At 49.0% G+C, this 21,904-nt stretch overlaps 1 protein-coding gene across 1 annotated transcript; it reads left to right on the forward strand.

Annotated features, from left to right (window-relative positions):
* Window positions 1–1,347: 1,347 nt before the first annotated feature.
* On the forward strand, window positions 1,348–6,564 carry RFLNB (refilin B). The gene is made up of 3 exons (XM_065898037.1): window positions 1,348–1,560; window positions 4,318–4,433; window positions 6,234–6,564. The coding sequence occupies exons 1-3, from the start codon at window positions 1,348–1,350 to the stop codon at window positions 6,562–6,564; spliced, it is 660 nt and encodes a 219-aa protein (XP_065754109.1).
* The last annotated feature ends 15,340 nt before the right edge of the window (window positions 6,565–21,904 follow it).

Raw genomic sequence — 21,904 nt, forward strand, 5'->3', positions numbered from 1 at the left:
CAAATTCCTTCTCCGTTCCCTTACCTAAAAGTGAGGAGGGTAGGAGGGCTGAACTTTCCCAGCAAATCTCGAACATCTACCTGCTCGAAATTTGGACATCACCAGGTCCCAAGCAGGACAAGGATCCTTTGTTTTCGCAAGGACACAGACTGGCCCGCTATGGTGGGGCGTGCAGCACGCCCACCTCTCATCTAGCCAGGGAAGTCCCTAGTCCACGGCACTGCTCCTCTCCAGAGCTGGCACCTGTGGGCTAGGTCTGGGCAAGCTCCAGCTTGAGGCCCGAGTTGGGCACCCATCAGAAACCCCCAGGGTACAGTGGCTGGTGGGAGGTGGGGACTTCCTATACTTACTGATAATCAGGGAGGTCTCTGTTAGAAACAGTGCTCGAACTTTCTAGTACTTTTAGATTTGAGAACAGCCCAGTTCTACAGCTGGCAGCTACTGCAACAAGTTCGCACTCAGATAGGGCTTCTCTGTCTAAGGAGGAAGAAGTCCCCCGTCTGAAAAGCTGTGACCCCCACCAGGGAGCCCCTGGCACTTCAGACAGCCGGTGGGCAGCCTGCTGAGCCCGTCCATCTGGTTCGAGGTCCAGGCCACGCAGAATTTCCCTGCCAGGTGTGGCCACGGCCTGTTCCGCTGAGCACCCAGGCCAGGGGGTGATGCGCTCCTCCCAGCTCCGCCCCCACCCCCCAGCCCCTGAGCCCCCTGAGGAGAAACGGAGTAGGCGCTCTTTTCCTCCGGGGCAGAAATGAGAGCCAGACACAAACTGAGAGCCCGTCCGGCTGAGCCAAGAGGCGGCTGGAACCATACGAAGCACATTAACTATTAATAATTTCCAGTTGTTTGCTCACTGGGTTCAGCCGGCTCCCCCGGCCTCTGCGGGCCCGGGCTCTACTCTGCCTCCCGCCCGACGCCAGGGCTCGAGATGTAAGCGCCTGCCGGCCTGGCTGGGCCAGGGCGAGGGGACAAGGCGCCCTCGGGCCCGGCGCGAGAGGGGTACAGGGTCGGCTTGCTGCGGGGCGGGTGGCCGAGCGGAGCGGGGGCCCGGGCCGGCGCCCCCAGTTCCTGTGATCGGCCGCTCGGGGCTGGCTGAGCGGCCGGGCGGAGCGCAGCGCGGGCTGCGCACGGCGGGAGCGCAGCGGCCCCTGGCGCCCGGCCTGGCGGCTCCGCCACTGCGGGCGGGCGGGCGGGGCGGGCCCCGGGCGGGGCGGGGCAGGGGGCGGGGCCGGGAGCGCGGGGACCGGCGGACCCGGGCGGCGCGCGGCGCGCGGCGGGCGGCGGGCGGCGGGCGGCGGGCAGGGAGGGCGGGCGGCGGGCAGCGGCCCCGGCCCCGCCGCGCGCACCGCCATGGTGGGCCGGCTGAGCCTGCAGGATGTGCCCGAGCTCGTGGACGCGAAGAAGAAGGGCGACAGCGTCCTGGACAGTCCGGACTCGGGGCTGCCCCCCAGCCCGAGCCCCAGCCACTGGGCGCTCGCGGCGGCCGGGGGCGGCGGCGGCGGGGAGAGGGCGCCGGCCCCCGGGGCGCTGGAGCCCGACGCGGCGGCCACCCCCGCGGCCCCGGTGAGTGACCCCGCCTCGGCCCCTCCCCCCATCCTCTGCATTCCCCCGCGCCCGGGCCCCGGAGACCCCCAGGCGGTCGTGTCGGCCCTACCGGGGCACGCTGTCCCCGCCGCCGCCCGCCCGTCGGCCAGCGCTGGGAGCCCGCCCGCGGCCAGCGCTGGGAGCCCGGGGCGGGAGGCGCGGCGAGAGCCCGGCCAGCTGGAGCCGGTGGCTGGAAAATTGTCATCGCCTGGGAGGCCCGGGAGCTCCGGGAAAGGCGACCACCGCCTCCTCCCTTCGAGGTGATGGCCCCCGGGGCTGCCAGGCTGCGGCTCGTCCACATTCCTGACCCTGCCGGGCTGGAGGGGTCCGGGAACACCGAGAGCAAACTTCCCCCAGGCACCTCCGGGCTTTGCCCTCGCCCCCGGTGGCTCCAACGGGCCTGCTTCCCCTCCCGGTGGGTGTTGGGGAGAGGGGTGTACTCGGGCTCCCCGATTCAGAGAGCAAAGGGGGCCAGCTTTGGGAGACTGTTAGTGGCTTGGAGGGGACCTTTTCAGATCCGTGGCCCCTCTTGTCCCGTCACCTAACCCGTGTCTGGCCCATGATGGGTGGGAGGCCTTTAGGTGGGTGGAGACTTTCAAAAATGAGTGCTTTTACTTTAATTTAAAATTTTTATTTCAAGAAAAAACACCAGGTCCCTTTTACCTTAGAGATGGCTCACATGGTGGTGTTTATTGCCTTTACCTAGAGCCCAGGGGACCCACATCCTGCCTACAGTCAGGCTAAAAGTGGGACTCTGAGGCCACCCCTCCCCCTTGGGGATGGGTGTTTGCAGCCTTCTCCCCTAGGTGAAGTAGTCAGTGGCAGCCGCTGCTCCTCAGGGACCCACCCACTTTGATGGTGCGTGGAATTCTTGACCAATGATCCTGTCTCTCGGTGGACATCAGTGCATCCTCTCATTTCCATTTAGAAGGCAGCACTTGCTTCATCTTGGCCTTCAGAGCCCTCGCCACCTGGCCCTTTTTAGCCTCATCTTCCACATCCCCTGACCACAGGCAGATACACACATCGGTGCCTCTGATGCTACTCCTCCCCCTGGTGTGCCTTTTCCCTCCCAGCCATCCCCTTCTACCTCTCCCAACACCCAGCTGGCTTTTCCACCTGTCAAACCCTTGCCAGCCCTGCAGTGCCCAACTTGTCACCTCCTCTGGGAAGTCTTCCTGGATGCTTCCCAGAGCCATGCCAAAGGCTGTGACTTCGTCGCCTTTCCCTGGTAAGCCCCTTGTTCATGCGTAGAACCCCTGCTGCCCCGCCCCACTCCCAGCCTGCCCTGGAGCAGGCTGGGTGCTCAGGGAGCTTGGGTGGCAGGGATGAGGGAGCAGAGGAAGCAGGAGCAAGAGAACCGAGTGCTTGTCTGGATACCTGTGAGTGCTGGGTGGCGCCTACCTCCTCTTGGTGGCTGCATTGTCCTGCAGCCCCCAGGACTCCCGGAAGGCACCCCCAGGTTGGGGAGTGCCTGGCAGCTAGAGAGCTTGGGGCAGCGCAGGGCCCCCTGTCACCGCTGGGGGCTGTTTCCTAAAGCTCTGCGGTAGCCGGTGTCCACACCTTACCCCCTCCCCCAGCTGGGTTCTCAAGCCCCAGTGGGGGCTTATTAAGCTCTCCCCCCACCAAGTTCAGGGCTGGACCCTGGGGTCCCCCTGCCTCTCCCTGACCTACCTGGTCCCCTTTGGCTTTTGCATGTCCACCCTATGCCCCCACTTGACACCTTGTCCTGGTAACATAAGAGTCTTAGAGTCAACCTTCTAGAAACGTCTGCTTCCTGGAAGACATGGGGGTGGGGCTGCCACTGCCATACCCTGGCCCAAGTGTAGGTTCTTCTCTCAAATCAGGCAAAGAAAATGACAGCTCCCAGTTAGCCCAGGAACCCGAAGGGCTGCTCTCTGTTGCTCACTTAACACAGAAGCCCTGATTCCAGTCAGGTCAGGTGAAAACCCAGCAGCTGTGTGGAGGATGGTCCCGTCTCTTACTCAGGCTACTTGCTGAATCAGAAAGCCCAGTGCTCTGACCAGGCTGGAAGGCGGTGAACCCCTGGGATGCTGTGCTCTGACTCTTTGAGTTTTCTGGATAGTGGAAGGTGACATAGAGAACTTTCTGGTGTTCATCTTCCCAGTGAGTTTGCAGATTCCTCCATCTTGGCTGGGTATTGATCTGGTGGCCTCAGAGCTGTTGGACTGAATCTTCAGTGTAAAAAAAAAAAAAATCCCTTGTAGCATTTCTCTTTGTTGGTTTTGGCCTTTTCTGAAGAGTTGCTGAGACAATGACAGGGTTGGGGGCACATAATTGAAGGTTCTGGTTAGTGAAGTCCTAGTTCATGGCGGTTTTCTCACTGCCTTGCTGCGGGATGATGCAGCAGCCCCGGGGTCTGGCAGCGGTCACGACGCTGAGCTGTAATTTGTTTCCTCTTTTCATCCTTCCACAAAACCTCATCGATAGAAAGGGACACCCCCTGGGTGTGCAAATAAGGTCACAGGGCATATGTCGTGACTCTGCTGAGAGCACACATTCATGATAGGCCTGGGATTTGAGCAGACCTCTTGGCATCCTCTGTGCCCTGTCCAGTGGTCTTCCCATGCTGTGGGTCAGCCCTTCGCTGGCATCATTCCCTGGAGGGTGACACAAATCTCAGTTGGGCCCATCAGCTGGAGGCTAGAGCCAGGACCTTCTGCGGGGAACGCATCGGATGGGGCTGTGATCTAACTGCATTTTCTGTTGTTGCAGAATCCTGCTTCTCTCCCCAACGCCCTGGGCTCCGGCTCCGGCTGCTCGCCAAGGTTATGTCCCCTGTCGTTTGGCGAGGGAGTGGAGTTTGACCCCTTACCACCAACTGAAGTAAGGTAAATATAGCGGGCCCTGATTTCATTTTATTTCTATTTTCAATTTTTTGTTCCAGTAATTAACGCTTGTTATTAAAAAAAAAAATAGTCAATGACAAAAGTGTGCCAAAGACTCTTCTAGTTTGGTGGGTACTCTTTCGGTTGTTTTTTCTGTGCTCCAACCATTTGAATATAGATACACTTATTAAAATAAAAACGAGATCGTGTTATACATAAAGTCCTGCAACTTGCTTTTTGCACTTCACTTATCATGGCCATCGGATGTTTAAAAATTTGTAATAAAGTAATTCCCCTTTCCAGAAGCTTCTTTCCACATCTCCCCACCCCCACCCCAGTGTCAAGGTGCTGTGACCTTGCCTCAGGTTCTAATTTCACTGGGAAAGTACCGTTCTTCTTCCTCGGGGAATTTATCATCCAGGCTCATCTGGGGGCAGAGATCCATTGAGAGGCTCCATTAAAGATATGTCTTTTTAGAGAACCGGAATTTTACTTTTGGTAGCTGGTGGCTTGAGAGATGGAGTTCCGTTGCACAATACAAAGGGCCCTTTGACACAGAACAAAGGAGGCTCACCAGTTTGGAGGTGAGCAGTTCAGCCTTTTATTCCTGAGGAGCTTGTATTTTGAACAGAATGGGGACATGACTTCATGACATGAGCTTCCCAGCCTTTTAACCTACTTGCCCAAGGCAAAGAGATGTTTCCACCTGGACTCATTCTAAAAAAGAGTGCCGATTCTTACCCCTGACCAGTGGGTAGGGGCTGGCGAGGGGCAGTGCTGTTCGGTTTGTCTATGTGTGATGCTTGTACGTACTTCTTATTTTATCTTTTATTTTTAAAATGTCTTGGCCACGCCTCGCAGCATGCGGGATCTTAGTTCCCCGACCAGGGATCGAACCCTCACCCCCTGCAGCGGAATCGTCGTGTCCTAACCACTGGACTGCCGGGAAGGTCCCGCTTGTGCATATTTTAGTATCTATGAAGATGCCATAATTAGGAAGTAATATGAATTCATGCTTTGCTTCCAAAAAAAAAAAAAAATTCCCAAATTGACCAAGAAGGACTTTAAAAAAATTATAAAGTAGCTGCTGAGGAACGTGGATGTTAATTTATTTTATGGAAAACAAGACTGTAATTGGCTGTGATGGATAAGGTCAGATCTCAGTTCCCTGGGTTTGAGGGAGTCTCCAAGCCGAAGGCAGAGGTGGCCCCAATACTAGTATTTGGTATCCCCAAGCTTTCAGAACCAGCATTCGGGATGTCTGGGTTCCCTTCTGCTCTCACTGATTGTTCATTTCAGGGGATAGAGAAACCACTCATCCCCCGTGGACAGGAGAATCTGCCTTGTTATATATAATCATTCCCACCAACAGCAGTCGCTGTGTTAACACTCTCCCCCATTCTATTGGGCACCTTTTTCAGAAAGAGGAAAGAGGCTTGGAAGTTAAGTAACTTGGCCAAAGTCTCAAAGCTTAAGTCAGTGGGAGCCGACTCCAGGGGCTGCCGCCTGCAGTGAGGAACAGTGAGTGCGGGTTGAACTTGGGAATCCTGCATTTCTGCACTGAAACCCCAGCTCTACCGCTCCCTCCCACTGTGACCTTAACCTCTGCACCCCGATTTCTTCTCCCAGGGTTGTTGGGAAGATTAAATTAGATCCTGGAAGTAAAGCGCTAGGACAGGAGCACACAGTGAGCACGTTATAAACTCCGTGTGGCTTCTCCCTAGAGTCTCAAGGTCACGGTAGGGATCCCTGCGCCCCCAGCTCAGAGGAGCGGCTTCACGCTGCCTTATGTCTCCCGCTCAGGTACACGTCCTCCGTCAAGTATGACTCAGAGCGACACTTCATCGACGACGTCCACCTGCCCCTGGGCCTGGCGGTGACCTCCTGCAGCCAGACCATCACCTGCATCCCCAGTTGCACGTGGCGCAACTACAAGGCCGAGGTGCGCTTTGAGCCGCGCCACAAGCCTGCCCGCTTTCTCAGCACCACCATCGTCTACCCCAAGTACCCCAAGACCGTCTACACCACCACTCTGGATTACAACTGCCGCAAGACACTGAGGAGGTTCCTGTCCAGCGTGGAGCTCGAAGCCATTGAGCTCGTGGGCGGTGATTACCTGTCGGAGGAGAGCTGACTGCAGCAGGCCAGGGGGCTGGCCTGGCTTTCCTGCCCAGGTTGGGTTGGGCCAGGCTGCCCTTGTGTGTCATTCCAGCCCCAGAAGAGTCTAACCCAGAGATACCTCTAAGCCCAGCCTGGGGAATAAAAAAAAAAAAAAAAAAAAGTCACAACATCTTCTAATTATTGAAAGAATTTGATTTTTTACAATTTTTTCCAATTGTTTTTAAAAGGAGTGTGTTTTCCTAGTTTGCTGCTACATAGCTTCCCCGAAGTCTCAATTTGATGAGAAAATAAAAGGATGGCTAGAGCAAAAGGAAAATGGCCACACTTTGAAATAGGGAAGAGGGGAGCACCCTTCTTCCGGCGGTCAGTTTGTCTGAGGAGGAGCGTGGAAAAAGTCTCTGAGATGGAAAAAGTGAGTTGGAAGAACTTTCTGCCCCGGTGTCTTCACTGCTACAAAAGTGGTGCTAATTCAGTGAGCTGTGACACCCATATGGGTTCAATCTGTGGAGAGTTGAGTTCCATTCTGGTTTTTTAAATTTCCATTTGTATTTCCTGTTAACCAAAACTCTTGGAATTCTCTAAATCTTTTTTGTGATATCAAAAAACCCCAAACCACAATATAAGATGCCTTTCAAAAAAAAAGAAAGAGAGGAAGGGAAAGGCAGGCAGGCAGGAAGAAAGGCGTTCACCCTGTTCTTGCCTCTAGAGTGGGGTCAGATCAACTAGTGGCTGAGTCTGGGGGCAACAACTTGGTTCTGGTTCCTTCCACGGGTGGGTTCCAAGCTCTGGCGAAGCGCCTGGAACCCCTGGCATCTCGTAATGTCTCCACAGGCTTGTGTAACTCTCCTCATATGTATTTTGGGGTTTCCAAATACTTTCCTAGTTTTTTCATAAGGCGAAACATAGCAGAGGGTCCTTCGGAGAGAAATGGCATCTTGAAAGAATGCTTAGGGAAAGCACTTTTGGCGGAGTCCACAGGCGGTGTTTCACTCACAGTGGGAGCCGATGGTCACACCTAGGACTTGATACCCCCAGGGAGGAGGTGGACACAGATGTTTCTGGTGATCTGGTTCATCAGGGTGGGCGTCCTTTCCAGTGACTTTGGGTCAACACCGCAGAGGAATTCTGCTGGTGCCTGAGGTCTAAGCGAAAAAGCAAGGAAATCCACCTCCCTGCCTCCAGCCAAGGGAAGCAAAGGAGAATTGAGCATAGGGAATGATGCCACATGTCAGGCCCCCAAACCTGGGCGCTGGGGTGACCGTACACATCTAAGCGTTCGTTTTAGTGTGACAATCGTGGCATTGCGTGTGAATGGAAGAAACTGTGTGAATTCAGCTGAACGGGCCACAGAAGCGGGGACACAGGCTGGGCCGGGTCAGGAGGGCGTGGAGGCCAGGCTGCCTCTGGCCTTCAGCCTCCTGCCTGCCCCGCCTCACCCGGCCCGTACTTCTTTCTCCTGCCGATCCCTGTGGATTTTGAGTAAAGAAAGTGGCAGATGACTTTTGCTCTTCTGATATCGGAGAGAACAAAACCGTGGGTATTTCCTTTCAATGCATCCAAGTTATGTCAAGTGCTTGGGGCTTGCAGATTCCTGGAAGCTCGGACTCCTGCTGTATCTCCGGGTTTGTGCTGATGGCTTCCATCTGTCCTGAAAGCAGAATTGAGAGTTCTCTGGGTACCCTGGAGCCACAGCAGGGTGTTCTGAGGAGAGCAGGTGTGATGATAATCACTGTCATTTAAAGTCATCAGAGGCCTAGAGGGCCAAATGGTCTGCTGTCCTCTTCAGGTTGAATAGTGTTTAGTCTGTCACGCACCTGGCTGGAAGCATCCCTTCCGTGGAGCCTGCGATCAGCTCCATGGTCCCGAGTTTGCCAGCGTGAAGCTCAGCAGGGACCCCTCGAGGGGTCGCTCCAAGACCCCGTAGTCTCCTGTCTTCCTACAGAGCAGCCTCCTGCGTTTGGAAGAGTAAATCACGCATCATTTATTGATTAAAAATGGGGTTTTCTCTCTGATTTCTTGATCTTGTCATTTAAGACAAGTGGTAAATGTGATTTTTAAACTATGGTAAGAGAATTCCCAAGGTTTTGCTCTGGCCCAATGGAGACACTTGATGAGCCCAGGACAATGTCATGGGCAGCTCGGCCAGAGAGACGAGGGGTAGAGAACGCGGCCTTTAAACAGCCCCGTGCGGAGATGCATGTATGAGATTTTTTGATATGAAATATATCAGTAAAGTAAGTAGAAGTGAGCGACTGTACATGTGTCATGTGAGTGGAAAAGCAGATTTTGTTTTACGTTATTCACTAGGGACCAAACTAGTCCTCTCAAATCCTTTCTTCTCCAAATCTGCGTCGCTGAAAGTTGCAGAAGAGGAAGCACGTGAAGACGTAAGGGGACACGTCAGGGTGGATAGTATGTTGTCGATCCGTGGTAGATTCATGTTAGTTTGCAAGGTGGAAGCGATGATTTTTAAAACCCACTGATTAAAAACAAGCATTCCTAAGGGAGTCTGGGAAATACCATTTACTTATGAGTTAAAAAGTCTTTTTTCTCAGACTCTTAAGTTATGTCTTTTATGTAATAAAGATGATTTGTATTTTCAGAGAAAAGTTTTCTTTTGAAATCACAGACCTTTGAAAAAGAGTAAGTACCTTTTCATTTGATACATTTCCTGTTTCTCACCTTAGGAATAGTATTTGATGAAAATGACTTCTTAAATTTACCTTTGACATCTGTCTCACTTCATTTTGTTTTATGACTTCTTCATTTAATAATAAATTATCCTTTAAAAACACTTGGAAATGCTTCCTTTTTTTAAAAGAAACTCATAATGCCTGGTTAAGAAAAGTGAGAGAAACGGCTCCTCCTCTTAAGAAATTTTAAGACGTGATTATGTATTAATAGTACAATACTTCTGACTGGGGTATGCGTTCTCCTGGGGGTATAGGAAGATTTTCCAAGGGGTTCCTGGGCACAGGAATTTTAACGAATTTGTTCCCAGATTTGATGTGTACTCTTTCCCAAAGCCGATCTGCTCTGACATGCACCTGTGAATGATGTCAGGCCAGCCCCTTCCCACCTTCCCTTTCAAATCGCCTTCCTCCCACTTTGCAGAAGAAATACGCACCTTAGTCCACCCAGCCTGAATATATTGTGGTATTTTGCTCTGGGCTGGAAAAACCTGTAGGTAGGACAAAGGGACAGCTAGAAACATGGTGTCTGGGCACCAGGATCCATGCCTGCAGCAAGCGTCCTGCACATATAGCGTCATGGTGGTGGAAGCAAGGTGGGCCCGCGTTGGGAGTTCTCATTTGCAATATCTCATAGAGTTGAGGCAGTCAGAATGATGACACTCCATATCTCTTCAATCTCAGACTATTGTCTTCCCTGATGAAAAGTCCCTTTGGGCAAAGCAAAAGAGAGAGGGTCAGTAAGAGCTACTGAAAGTGAAGGCATCTTATTTCACTCCAGCCTCAAATTCATGGCGAGGCTCTGTGTCTCATCCGTTAGTCTTTGAGTTGCGACTCAGAAATAAACACGTCCCAGGAATACATATTACCATTCTCACAAATACATTTTCAAAGCCAGTCTCTTTTTAATAGAAATTAAGTCTAACTTGGCTGATTGGGATGACAACGAGGGCTAATTTTGCCTTTTAGGTTATACGGTGTAAATTTTCCATAAAATGAATGAGCTAGTCAGCAGTTCCAAGGTTTTGATAGAAAAATATTTAAAGCCTGTAGGATTAAAGCTATAATTTGTGTGTGTGCGTGTGTGGCGAGAGAGAGAGAGAGAGAGGCAAAAGTGTGTTGAAGCTAATTTTCGAATTTTCAACCTTTTTAAGTGTATCAGATTAAGCTGGTGCCCTCAAGAGAAGCAGCAGTAGGTATAATTAATAGTAATATGATAACTCTCAGAAAGCCCTTTTGGTATACTTCCCAGAAATTGAAGAAATGAATAACCCTATCGATTAGGCAATGACTCCTACTGTGTGGGACGCCTCTCGTCAAAATTAAATTCTCATAATTTTATTTTGGCGTATAATCATTATCAAGTGGTTTGTATATATCACTATTTCCTAGAGTGCTTTCTGTGGAGTAAAATAAGGTTCTGTGATCAAATAAGTTTGGGGAAATGAAAAGTGGAACAATGCTAAACATGCTTATTGAAGGCTTCTTGGAACCCGTGTATTAGTCAGCTCTTGCTGTATAATACCGCCCACAAAATCACAGTGATACACAGCAGCAAGCATATTTTTCTTGCTTACGAGTCTATGGGTCTGATAGGGCGTTTCTGCCCAAGGCTAGGTGTTGAGTTCAAGTTTGTTCCCCTTGTCTCTGAAGTAGGCTGGGAAGGTTGCATTCTTCTCGTGGAAGAGGTCAAAAGCTCCCAGAGGAGCAAGTAGAAACATACAATACCTCTTAAGGTCTACACTAGGAACTGGCACCCTGGTACTTCCACCCGCTTTCTACTGGCCAAAGCAAGGTGCATGGCCAAAGCTCACATCAGTGGGTCAGGGAACCATACTTCCACCATGGATGTGAGAAGGAGTGAGTTTTTGCTGTAGAATAATCTACCTTAGCCTTTAATGTGGTAACATGCATTGATAATCTTCAAAAGGCAAGATCTAGGGCTTCCCTGGTGGCGCAGTGGTTGAGAGTTCGCCTGCCGATGCAGGGGACACGGGTTCGTGCCCCGGTCCGGGAGGATCCCACATGCCGCGGAGCGCCTGGGCCCGTGAGCCATGGCCGCTGAGCCTGCGCGTCCGGAGCCTGTGCTCCGTAACGGGAGAGGCCACAACAGTGAGAGGCCCGCATACCGCAAAAAAAAAAAAAAAAAAAAAAGGCAAGATCTAGTGTGTAACATTTTCCAAACTCATTAGACCAAAGAGCCTACGTGCATTTCATAGGACTAGTGTTTTTTGGAACGCACTTTAAGAAATGCTCGTTCGTATGTATAACAATCAGAGTCCAGTCTGGAAAACTAAAACCATACAAGGTATTTCCAACAAAGGGGATTTCATACAGAGAGTTGACCACACAGATGTTGGAAGGCTAAAAGAATAAGGGGAAGTAATCCCAATTGTTAGTAACTGTAGGAAGCAGCTCCCACCCCTAACGCCCCCTTATGGCAATTTCTGTCTTAAGACGCTAGAAAAAGATGAGCAAATTAAACCCCAACCCCTCCCCAAGGAAGAAAGGAAATAATAAAGATTCTTACTGATGAAATAGAAGTGGACAAACAATTGTGAAAATTTTAAAAACAAAAATTTGAGTCTTTGAAAAAATTGATAAATCTCAGCTGGATTGATTAAGAAATAGAAAGCATAAATTACCAATATCATGACTGAATAGAGATCCTACAGGCACCAAAAGCATAATAAGATAATATTAGGCCAACAAATTTGACAACATAGGCAAAAAGGAAAAATTCCTTTAAAAAACTTTATCTGACCCAACTGACATCAGATGAAATAGAAAATCTGAAAAGAAAAGCAAACTGTTTATTTTATTTATTATTTATTTATTTCTATCTTCAAAGACTCCATTAAGAAAGTATTGAATAAAAAATAGGCCATGCACTGATAAAACAATTCATCTGACGAAGGACTTATACCCAGACTATATAAAGAGCTCTTACAAGTCAACATAAGAATGGCAATCCTGTTAAAAATAGGAAAGAGACTTGAACAGATACTTCATAAAGGAAGATATATAGATGGAAAATAAGCACATGAAAAAGTGTTCCACATCATTAGCTAGCAGTGAAATGCAAATTAAAATCACAATGAAATGCCATTAGATACTTACCCAAGAGAAATGAATGCGGGTCCATAAAATATATAATGTTCACGACAGTTTTGTTCACAACAGTCATATGTTGAAGGAACTAAAATGTCCATCCATCAATAAGAGAACTGATCCACCTTGGTGTATATTCCTACAATGTAATACCACTTAGCAGTAAAAGGAATACATTACTGCTACATGAAACATTATGGATGAATCTCATAGACATAACGCTGTCAGGCACCAAAGAATATATACTGTATGATTTTATATACAGGACATTCTAGAACAGGCAAAACTAAGTTGAAAAAAATAATAGTGATTGCCTAGGTGTATGTGGTTTGGATGACGGGGAAGAGAAGTGAGGGAACTTTCTTTAGGAATGGAAATGTTTTATACCATGATGAGGGTACGTTGTATGGGTATATACTTTGTCAAGATTATACAATTTAGATCTATGCATTCTAATGTAATTTTTTACCCAAAGAAAAGAGAACCATAAAAGGTGAGAGGGGTGGGGAATGGATGGGGATATAGATGAAACAAGAATGGTAGAAGATGAAAATTCTAGAAACTGGGTGATGGGTACATGGGGTTTCATTATGCTATGTCTGCTTTGTTTATATTTGAAATTTTCCGTACTAAAATACTGGAAAAAGTATATCTTAAATAATGTTTCTACGACACAACTGATAAGTGACCATTTTTTTAAATTGGAAAATACATATTAGAGAAAATAAAAATCACTCCTATTTCCCTGATAAACCATTACTGATTCTGGAGAACTGTAGCTTTTGATGGTGGTTTGAATGGACCAGTCTAAGAGACAACATTGCTTTTAGTCATCAGAGCATAAAGGGTTTTGTTTGTTTGTTTGTTTGTTTTGCCTCACTGTGCGGCATGCAGGATCTTAGCTCCCCAACCAGCGGTCCAACCCAGTCCCCCAGCAGTGGAAGTGCGGAGTCCCTAACCGCTGGACTGCCAGGCAATTCTCAGGAGGTTTCTATTCTTTACGTTTGCTGGTTTCTTTTTCAGAATGAGAATGCCGGAGAAGGCAGGGGTCTTGGGTGTGTCAAACCAATTGCTGGTAATTACAAATTACTGCTTTTCTCCAAAAGCACTGGGGCTTAGGGCAGGTAATTAAGCTGGCGAGCACAAATAACAGGACGTTCTGAAAGCCAGGGCCACTGTTTCCAACCTGGAGAAGTTCTTACAAAGCAGTAAGGGTCCAAAAAGTTAGTTGAAATGAGTTCTTTTTTTTTTTTTTTTTTTTTTTTTGCGGTACGCGGGGCTCTCACTGTTGCAGCCTCTCCCGCGGCGGAGCACAGGCTCCGGACGCGCAGGCTCAGCGGCCATGGCTCACGAGCCCAGCCGCTCCGCGGCATGTGGGATCTTCCCGGACCGGGGCACGAACCCGCGTCCCCAGCATCGGCAGGCGGACTCCCAACCACTGCGCCACCAGGGAAGCCCGAAATGAGTTCTTTTATTCATTTTTTTCAAGTCTTTATTTGTATCTATTTATTTTCAAAAGGGGATAGGATTGACTACAAAAAAGACACCCTCTCTGTGATACAGGCACTAAAACCAGGGTAAAAGGCAAAAGGCCAGATAGTGAAGGGGTGGGGGGGTTGGAGAGGAACTTCACCAGAATCCAGACTGCAAAGAGCTGCTGTAAGTGAGGGTAAAGCTTAGTCTTGAGCTTCCTTACAAGCATGGCCGAAATGGAAAGAAGACTGTGTGACAGTATCTAGTATAAGGCAGTGAACTTCCAAAGACAGGGCTCTTTCCTGGCAGTAAGTTCAAAGAGGACTTTACCACCACCTGTACCTATTTAAGGGGCACAAAATCAAAGATCCATATAGTCTTCCAGTGCCATTTCCTCTTGGACTCTTGAGAAAAACAAGGAGGGCATTTAAAATAGGCACTTATATGTACGGTAAGGGTACACACAGACTCCGGAGCCAGGGGAGGGGAGGAAAAAACTTTTCCTTTACCCTCTTAGGTTTAGTGCATGGTGCCTGTGAATTAAACTGACGAAAAACAGATTAATAGTAGAAAAGGCATACAGTGTTGTTGATGTTAATTTTTTTTTTTTTTTTTTCCGGTACGCAGGCCTCTCACCGTTGTGGCCTCTCCCGTTGTGGAGCACAGGCTCCGGACGCGCAGGCTCAGCGGCCATGGCTCACTGGCCCAGCCGCTCCGCGGCACATGGGATTCTCCCGGACCGGGGCACGAACCCGTGTCCCCTGCATCGGCAGGCGGACCCTCAACCACTGCGCCACCAGGGAAGCCCCGATGTTAATATTTTTTTACGTACACGGGGTTGTCACAGAAGTGAAAAGCCAAAGAAATTAGACTCAGGAGCTTATATACCATTTTAACAAAGGGTGATAAATTGAGAAGTCATTAGAAAAAGGAAAGGGAGTTTGGGCCTAGGGCCAATAAACTGTGAAAAAGTGACTAGGAAATAATTGGGGAAATTAATGGAAGATAAGGGTTATTTAACAAGGCCTGTTTTTGCAGATTCATCTCGGTGCCTCTGTCTCTGGTGACAAGAGTTGCTGTCCTCATCGTGGTATAGGGGGAGCAGGAGCGATCTATCCCAGCTTCACAGAGGGAAATTGGTACCCTGCTTTTAGGCAGATAAGGCGAAAGCAAAGAGCTTTTCCTACCTCTGTTGATTCTCAATCGCCTTCAGCTCAAAATAATCTTTATGCCAAAGTGGCATATTTTGTAGTGGCATATTCTAGACCTCTTCACCAGACCACCTGGATTCAAATCCCAGCTCCATCGTTTGTTAGCTGTGTGACCTTAGCAAGTCCCTTAAACTTTCTGTAAAATGAGGATAAGAGGGGTTCTTTTCTCACAGACAGCTTGCGAAGATTAAATGAGTTCATACATGCAGAGTGCTTAGAAGAGTGCTTAGAACAGTACCTGCCATGAGTTAAAAGCCATACAAGCGTTTCTTGTTTTAATTATCTTTTGGCTTGTAACTTCACTTCCAAGAATGTACCCAAAGCACTGGACGATTGCACTAAAATGTGCATATAAGGATGTTCTTTGCAAAATTGTTCAGAATCGCCAAAAAGTAGAAAACCAAGTAAATGTCCACAAATAGGGATTGAATAAATAGTCTATACAATAAAATACCAGGCAAGCTTTACAAAGTCCGATGTGGATGTCAATTTAGTGACTTGGAAAGATGTTCATGCTATATTTTTAAGAGGATCATTAGAAGACAACATATGTATTATTAACCCATTAATTTTGTTTTCCTGTATGTAGATACTCGAATAGAAAAAGACTGGAAGGATGGATACGAAACAGATGAGGCTCAGTTTCTCTGAATGGTGAGACTATTGGGTGTTTTTAAAACATTTTTTTGCTTATGTGTAATTTCTAATTTGTCTGTAATATGTATGCATTTCCTGGGTAACTTGAGAAGTAAAACCCGCGTGTAGAACATGGTACAGCTTTCTGGTGACCTGAGTGAAGAGAAACCGGAGAGTTAAATGGTCAGTGTGTGAAGAACTGTGTAGCGCCTTAGCTTTTACACTATTTGCAAAGCTGACACATTGGCCTCCACACTTGCATGGATGTTGGCTAAAGACATGAGACTCTTGGGTCAGAGACAAAGGATGATTTATGAGTCACAGCAATAGCTAGAGGGTCAGCATTTGTTTGTTGGTTTCCAGAGCCTCAATTCCCACAGAATGATGCAGAGGGGGCCAGATGGCACTGGGATATAGAGGGTGTTTGACGGGAGAGGAACTCTGGGCTTAGGAACTGGAATCGAGACCCTGTCTATCTTCCAAGGCCGCTGGTCACCCCAACATCCTTCAAAGAGCAAAGGCAAAAAAAAAAGAAAAAGAAAAGGGACTTTTCTGGCGGTCCAGTGGTTAAGACTCGGGGGTGCAGGTTGGATCCCTGGTCTGGGAACTAAGATCCGCATACTGCGCGGTGCAGACAAAAAACAAAAGGAAAAACAAAGGGCATCGGAGACTCCTTACAAGATGCGCAACACGTGAGAGAGCTGGGGAAACTGTCTCCCCAGCACCAGAGCTGCTCAAACATCAACGTGCATGAGTCACCTGGGGAGCTTGTTAAACTATAGGCTCTGATTCGGGAAGTCTGGCCTGGGGCCGGAGAGTTTCTAACAAGCTCCAGGCCCTGTGGGTGCTGCTGGTCCCAGGCCCCTGTTTTGACAGTGAGGCCTTGGCACCATCCTCAACGTCAAGGCGTGGCCGGTAAGTGGCCCCAGGTGGGCATGCGGGCCTGGGTGAGGTGGGAGAGAGGATGCTTCCTAAGCCCTTCCCAGTGATGATCAGAAGGGAGTGTGTCAGGAGTTTCAAAGGCCAGATTTGACCATGAACAAGTACACAGCATGTCCATGAGGCCCCAGAGAGTGTTTTCCCATCACCCTGGGGTCCTCTGGAGCCCCGTGGGTGTGGATTTCTACCTCCCCAGGCCTCTTCTTCCCAGCAAGCTGCCCTGCCAGCCACAATTCCCGGGAAGGACTCCCTCATTTCAACTACACCCCAGCCGGCTTCAGCCACCGGCCCTGCCGACGAGCCCCCATTCTGTCTTCATCTGCCTCTTTCCATGGCGGTCGAACTCCAGGAGGGAGTGTAGCTTGGCTCCCCGCTGCTTTGGGAGCCCATCTGAGGCACCAGAGCACAACGATTAGGAGCTGGACCTTTGGAACGAACCAGACTTGAGTGTGACATCCCAGCTCCTCCCCTTAGGCCCTGAGTGACCCTGAGCAGGTCACTTTCCTTTTCTGTGTCCATTTCCTCGTGTGTGATTGGGATCACAACACCTCACATCTCAGAGATGGTTGTGGAGATGGAATCGTGTTATGTTGGGTATGTGATGCCTACACCGCTCCTGGGCAGGGAGGAGCCTGATCCATGAGATGGTTATTGCCAGTATCCTGGCGTCAATTAGCAGAGAACTGCAGGCTGAGCAGTGACTTGATAAACATTTTCTAAAAGACCATTGGAGACCTTGGAGCCCATCTCTTACAAGTTGTGTGACTTGAGCAATTCACCTCTTCTCTTTAAGCCTAAACTGTACCGTGGAGATAATAGTTCCCACCACTCAGAGGACATCTTGACTGAGGAATAAATGAGATAGAAGAACCTATAAACTAGAAAGTGACCTAAGATATCATAATTACAAGGTGCGGGGCAGGATGCAAACACAGACCATGAAAATATAAATAGCTGTCGACAGCTCCAGGTGTGAGCGTAACAGGTGGAAACCATTCAGTCTTACCTATCACTTAACTCATCCAGCAGCCCCCCTCAACCCTGCAGGGCACAGCATTGCTTCTGGGTATAAACTTAAGCCTCCTCGGAGCACCAGCGGTGGGAGTCCGTGGTGCCCAATAATACATGGCTTTTAGGAGAAGGTTGGGTTTCGGGTTTTCCACCCTCAGGTCGAGGGGGACGCAGCTTGCTGAGAAGCACAGCTGACGGTGAGGGAAGAAGCCAACTGTATTTGTAACAAAATCACCCCCAGATTTAGTGGCTTCAAACAACTTTATTATCTCGCAGTTTCTGTGGCGTCGCTCAGCTGGATGCCTCTGGTTTCCGGTCTCATGAGCTGTAATCCACCGTGTCACTCAGGGCGTGGCCACCTCAAGGCTTAACGGGGGTAGAACCTGCTTCCGAGCTCATGCATGGGGCTGTGGGCTGTTGGCAGGGGCCGTGGATTCCTTGCCACGTGAACCTCCCCCCGAGCCCTGCCAGTTTCCCCAATTGTTAACGTCTTGCATGAGTTGGTACATTTGTTATAATTGATGAGCCCACATTGATACATTATTATTAACTGAAGTCCATAGTTTAGGAGTCCGTCTTGGTGTTATACTTTCTATGGGTTTGGACAAATGTGTAATGACATGTATCCACCACTGCAGTTTCCTATAGATTATTTTTACAGCCCTGTTCATCCTTCCTTCCACCTGTGCTCCACCTGTTCATGCTTCCCTCCTTCCTGCAAACACATTCTCTTTTTGTTAACCTCATCTCGGAAGAGAGATTCCATCACTTTTGCCATATCTACCACGCCAATCCGCACCGAAGTCGTAACATCCCCGGAATTTCCCTGCAGTGTCCACAGTGGATATTCACGAGGCTCAAACAGTAGCGCTTTGTTCGCGAGTCTCCAACCACTACTAGTGTGGAGACCCAGGGGCTACTTAGGGTGGGAGTGTCTTAGAGTGAGCTGGTCATGTAGGCACATTCTAGCTACCTGACCTTAAGGCTAGCTTCTAGCCTTAAAGGTCGAAATCCACCCCCTAGGCGCCACCAAAACCAGGTGCAAATCATAAACCCAATGATTACTAAACTGTGCTGACCAGCTGATAACATTCTGCTCCAAAACAGCTCAGGGACCCATGGTTACAGTACTGTTCATCTTTAGTTAATAGATTCCCTAGTGTTGGGCAAGGGTGCAGTCAATCTGGGTCCTTGAGATTAACTCACGCTATGAAATCCACCCCCATGACCCTTCCTCAAGCTCTTTTAAAAATGAATCATTCTCCACTTGGAGGGTAATGGACAAATCTACTTGGCATCTCTTTAGGGAGTCACTCTGTATTCTATGTAGGTTTTATATAGATTCTGTGACAATCTGTTCAGTACATGTGTCCAGTGGGGTTGGCTCCCTCCGCCACGTCCCCACCGTACGCTAGGTCTCTGCAGCAAATACTCCATTTCCTTGACCACTGTGATTAGTCCACTGATGGGCATATGACCTGTGCCAGGCCAGAGATCTTCTCTGGGGTTGATATGAATACAGGAGTGACTCTCTTTTCTTCGATGAACTATAAGGATGTCAGTGGCCATTTTTGCAATCCTGTTATGAGAACCTGCCTGAACATGAAGCTAATCAGGGAGGCAGAGGCAAGATGTGGAGAAAGAGACAAATTTTGATGACACAGTATGACCTCCTGGATCCAGCCATGCCTGAAGCCATATCCAACCCTGGACTGTTGGCCTTATAAATCAGTCTCTCCGTTTTGTCAGTAAGCCAGTTTTCATTGGGTAAAGAGTCCTCACTGAAACAGGCTGGATATAAGAAAGATACTTAAAACTTCTAACCCAGCGTGGTTTGAGTTGGAGCCACTTCTGTGCTTGTGGAAGAGTTAATCCCCACCTGCTTCCTCTGTTCATATCTTGAGCACAGACTCCCCTTTAGTTCCAGGCTACAAGTAGGCACGTTCTTGTTTGGCTCAAAGCCCCCTCCCCAGAACACTGGACTTTGAGACCCTCGGTTCATTCCTCCTACATTCCCTCTTGCTCCAGACCCCTGTAATTTGTTTTATGGTTTGTTTGAATTCTGTCAGCCAGTCGCTGAAGCCAGGTTTCTTTGTGAAGCTCACCCTTTGATGAGGTGGCTGTGTAGCCACCCCACCTAAAACATCATTGCTCAAAGCTCCTACAATAGATTGAGCGCTTCCTAGGGGCCAGACGCTATGCTAAATGCTTTATGTAATTACTGCATTTGATTCTCACAACACTGAGATGGGTATTTGCATCCCCGTTTCCAGATGTGGTAACTAAGGCTCAGAGAGGTTAAGCAATTTGTCTGAGGTCACACAGCTAGCACGTGGTGGGAAAGAGAAAAATGCAGCTCTGAGGTCAAAGTGCGTCATTTTCACCATTATCCCAGAATATCTCATGGCAGAAAGGCGGCCACAGGCCACCCCCATCCCCACCCCCCATGGAAGACGATACCAGGAGACCAAGGTACTCCGAGGAAGGTGTGCCCTCAGACTCATACGTGCACCGCACCCCCAGCCACCATGGTAGAGCCAGAGAGCACAGGAAATGCCAACTGAACTGCCCCACCCTCTGCTATCTTTACCTTAAACCCAGATCATTGGATGAGGTCTGAGTATTAGTATATTTCCCATCTCCTCCTCCCCATGGAGCTGTGCCTGAGCCCTCAGTGCCCTTTGCTTGATTCCATGGGTGCGCCCCAACCTGGCAGCAGGGGACAGGCCTAGCCTCGGCACAGGGAGGGCCCCTGCCAGGCCCGGCTGCTAACCTCCTCTCCAGGGGAGGAGAGGGCTCTTCTGAAAGCCCCTCAGTACATCTTGCCAGGGTGTGGTGGCCGATGTGAAACCTGTCACTGTCCTTTTAAGGAAGGGGTAGGGGGCTGCTCTGTCAGCTGGGGGCTAGTGGAGACCAAGAGGACCACTTTCGCCTGACTTTCAAATAGGCATTCTGTGATGTTTTGTGTTGGCTTTCAACTTCTCCTGTGTACACTGTACATCTTTACCTCCTTGGAAGGCAGGAACCTCATCCTAAATGTCCACTCTGTCCGCCTTGGGGCCTGCACTGTGCTGGACACAGGTGTCCGATGCTACCCCAGAAACCACCTCTATCTCCTGGAACTTTCAGGCTGCTGCTTTGTGCCTGAGGGCGATTTCCTCCCCCACCCCCCACCGGAGCTGAGGTTGCTCTCTGGTCCGGGTGTGGCAGGCTTGAAATGCCAGGAACCCAACCCCCCCCCAGGACCCATCAGCCAATGCCTCTGGGGAGTGTAACACCCCAGCTCCCTCCCCCTCTGCGGGGATAATCCTGACAGTGTTTCCCTGTGGGATTGAGGCCCTGTTGCCCAGTATGGAAGCTGTTTTCATAGTGTCCCTGGGTTGGCCCTCTCCCCTTCCCTGCATCCTCTCCATTGAGATAAGCTACTTGCGGTGCAGTCTTTGTCCGCTTCTGGAAGAACCTAAACTAAGGCAGTACATGGTCCTCACTCAATATTTGTGGAAAGGAAGAATATTAACTTAGAACAAGTAGTGTTGTAGGGCCCTTTTAATGCTCCAGAACTTTGCTTGAAATGCTGTTTTGGGGGATTAGAGGAGGCCCATATTGATATGAGAAGCAATATTCCTTTTGAGACTTTCCGTAATAACCTCCCAAAGATGATGTTCTGGAACTCACTTATTTTGAAGGTCACATAGGGCAGGGAGTATATTTAATTTTTTAAAAAAATGGCTTTAGGGAATTCAGGGCCTTTTCCTTGGGCTTCTGAAAGCATGCTGTGTGAGGAATTTTACCCATGAAATTAATTTAAAATTTAGAATTGATACAATCTACACTCTTTTTTTGTGGGTGGGGGAGATTATACATATCTAATTGTGATGGGAAATTAAATAACAAAGACATGCCAGATTATTTGAGAAAAAAAGGATCTTCGGAAAAGAATTTTATCATTAACTTGCTTACTCTCTTTTTTTTGTTTGTTTTTTTTGTTTGTTTGGTTGGTTTTTTTTTTGCTTACTCTCTTAAGGAAGGAGCTGTGGCTTCCGGGGCCTCGAGCGGCATTTTGGTGGAAGGTGAGTTGAGCTCATCAACACACCAGACACATACTTCCTTCAGAGGTAGGTCTGATTTCCTTTTATTTTTATTCTTTTTTTTTTTTTAACACATAAATGTGTGGTAAGGATAAATGATAAGCTTGTCCGTGTCACAGGTGGGCTTTCACTCAGGTGGAGCTGCTACTTCGGGATAAGGTTTCCTTTAAAGCAGTGATGGGGGCTCTCGGTTG

This window comes from Phocoena phocoena, chromosome 19, assembly GCF_963924675.1.
Source record: "Phocoena phocoena chromosome 19, mPhoPho1.1, whole genome shotgun sequence".
Classification (NCBI taxonomy): domain Eukaryota; kingdom Metazoa; phylum Chordata; class Mammalia; order Artiodactyla; family Phocoenidae; genus Phocoena; species Phocoena phocoena.

Coding starts and splice junctions, on each gene's coding strand:
- RFLNB (XM_065898037.1), top strand. CDS start 1,348: ATGGTGGGCCGGCTGAGCCTGCAGGATGTGCCCGAGCTCGTGGACGCG. Junction 1,561..4,317: donor CGGCCACCCCCGCGGCCCCG/GTGAGTGACCCC, acceptor CTGTTGTTGCAG/AATCCTGCTTCTCTCCCCAA. Junction 4,434..6,233: donor TTACCACCAACTGAAGTAAG/GTAAATATAGCG, acceptor TCTCCCGCTCAG/GTACACGTCCTCCGTCAAGT.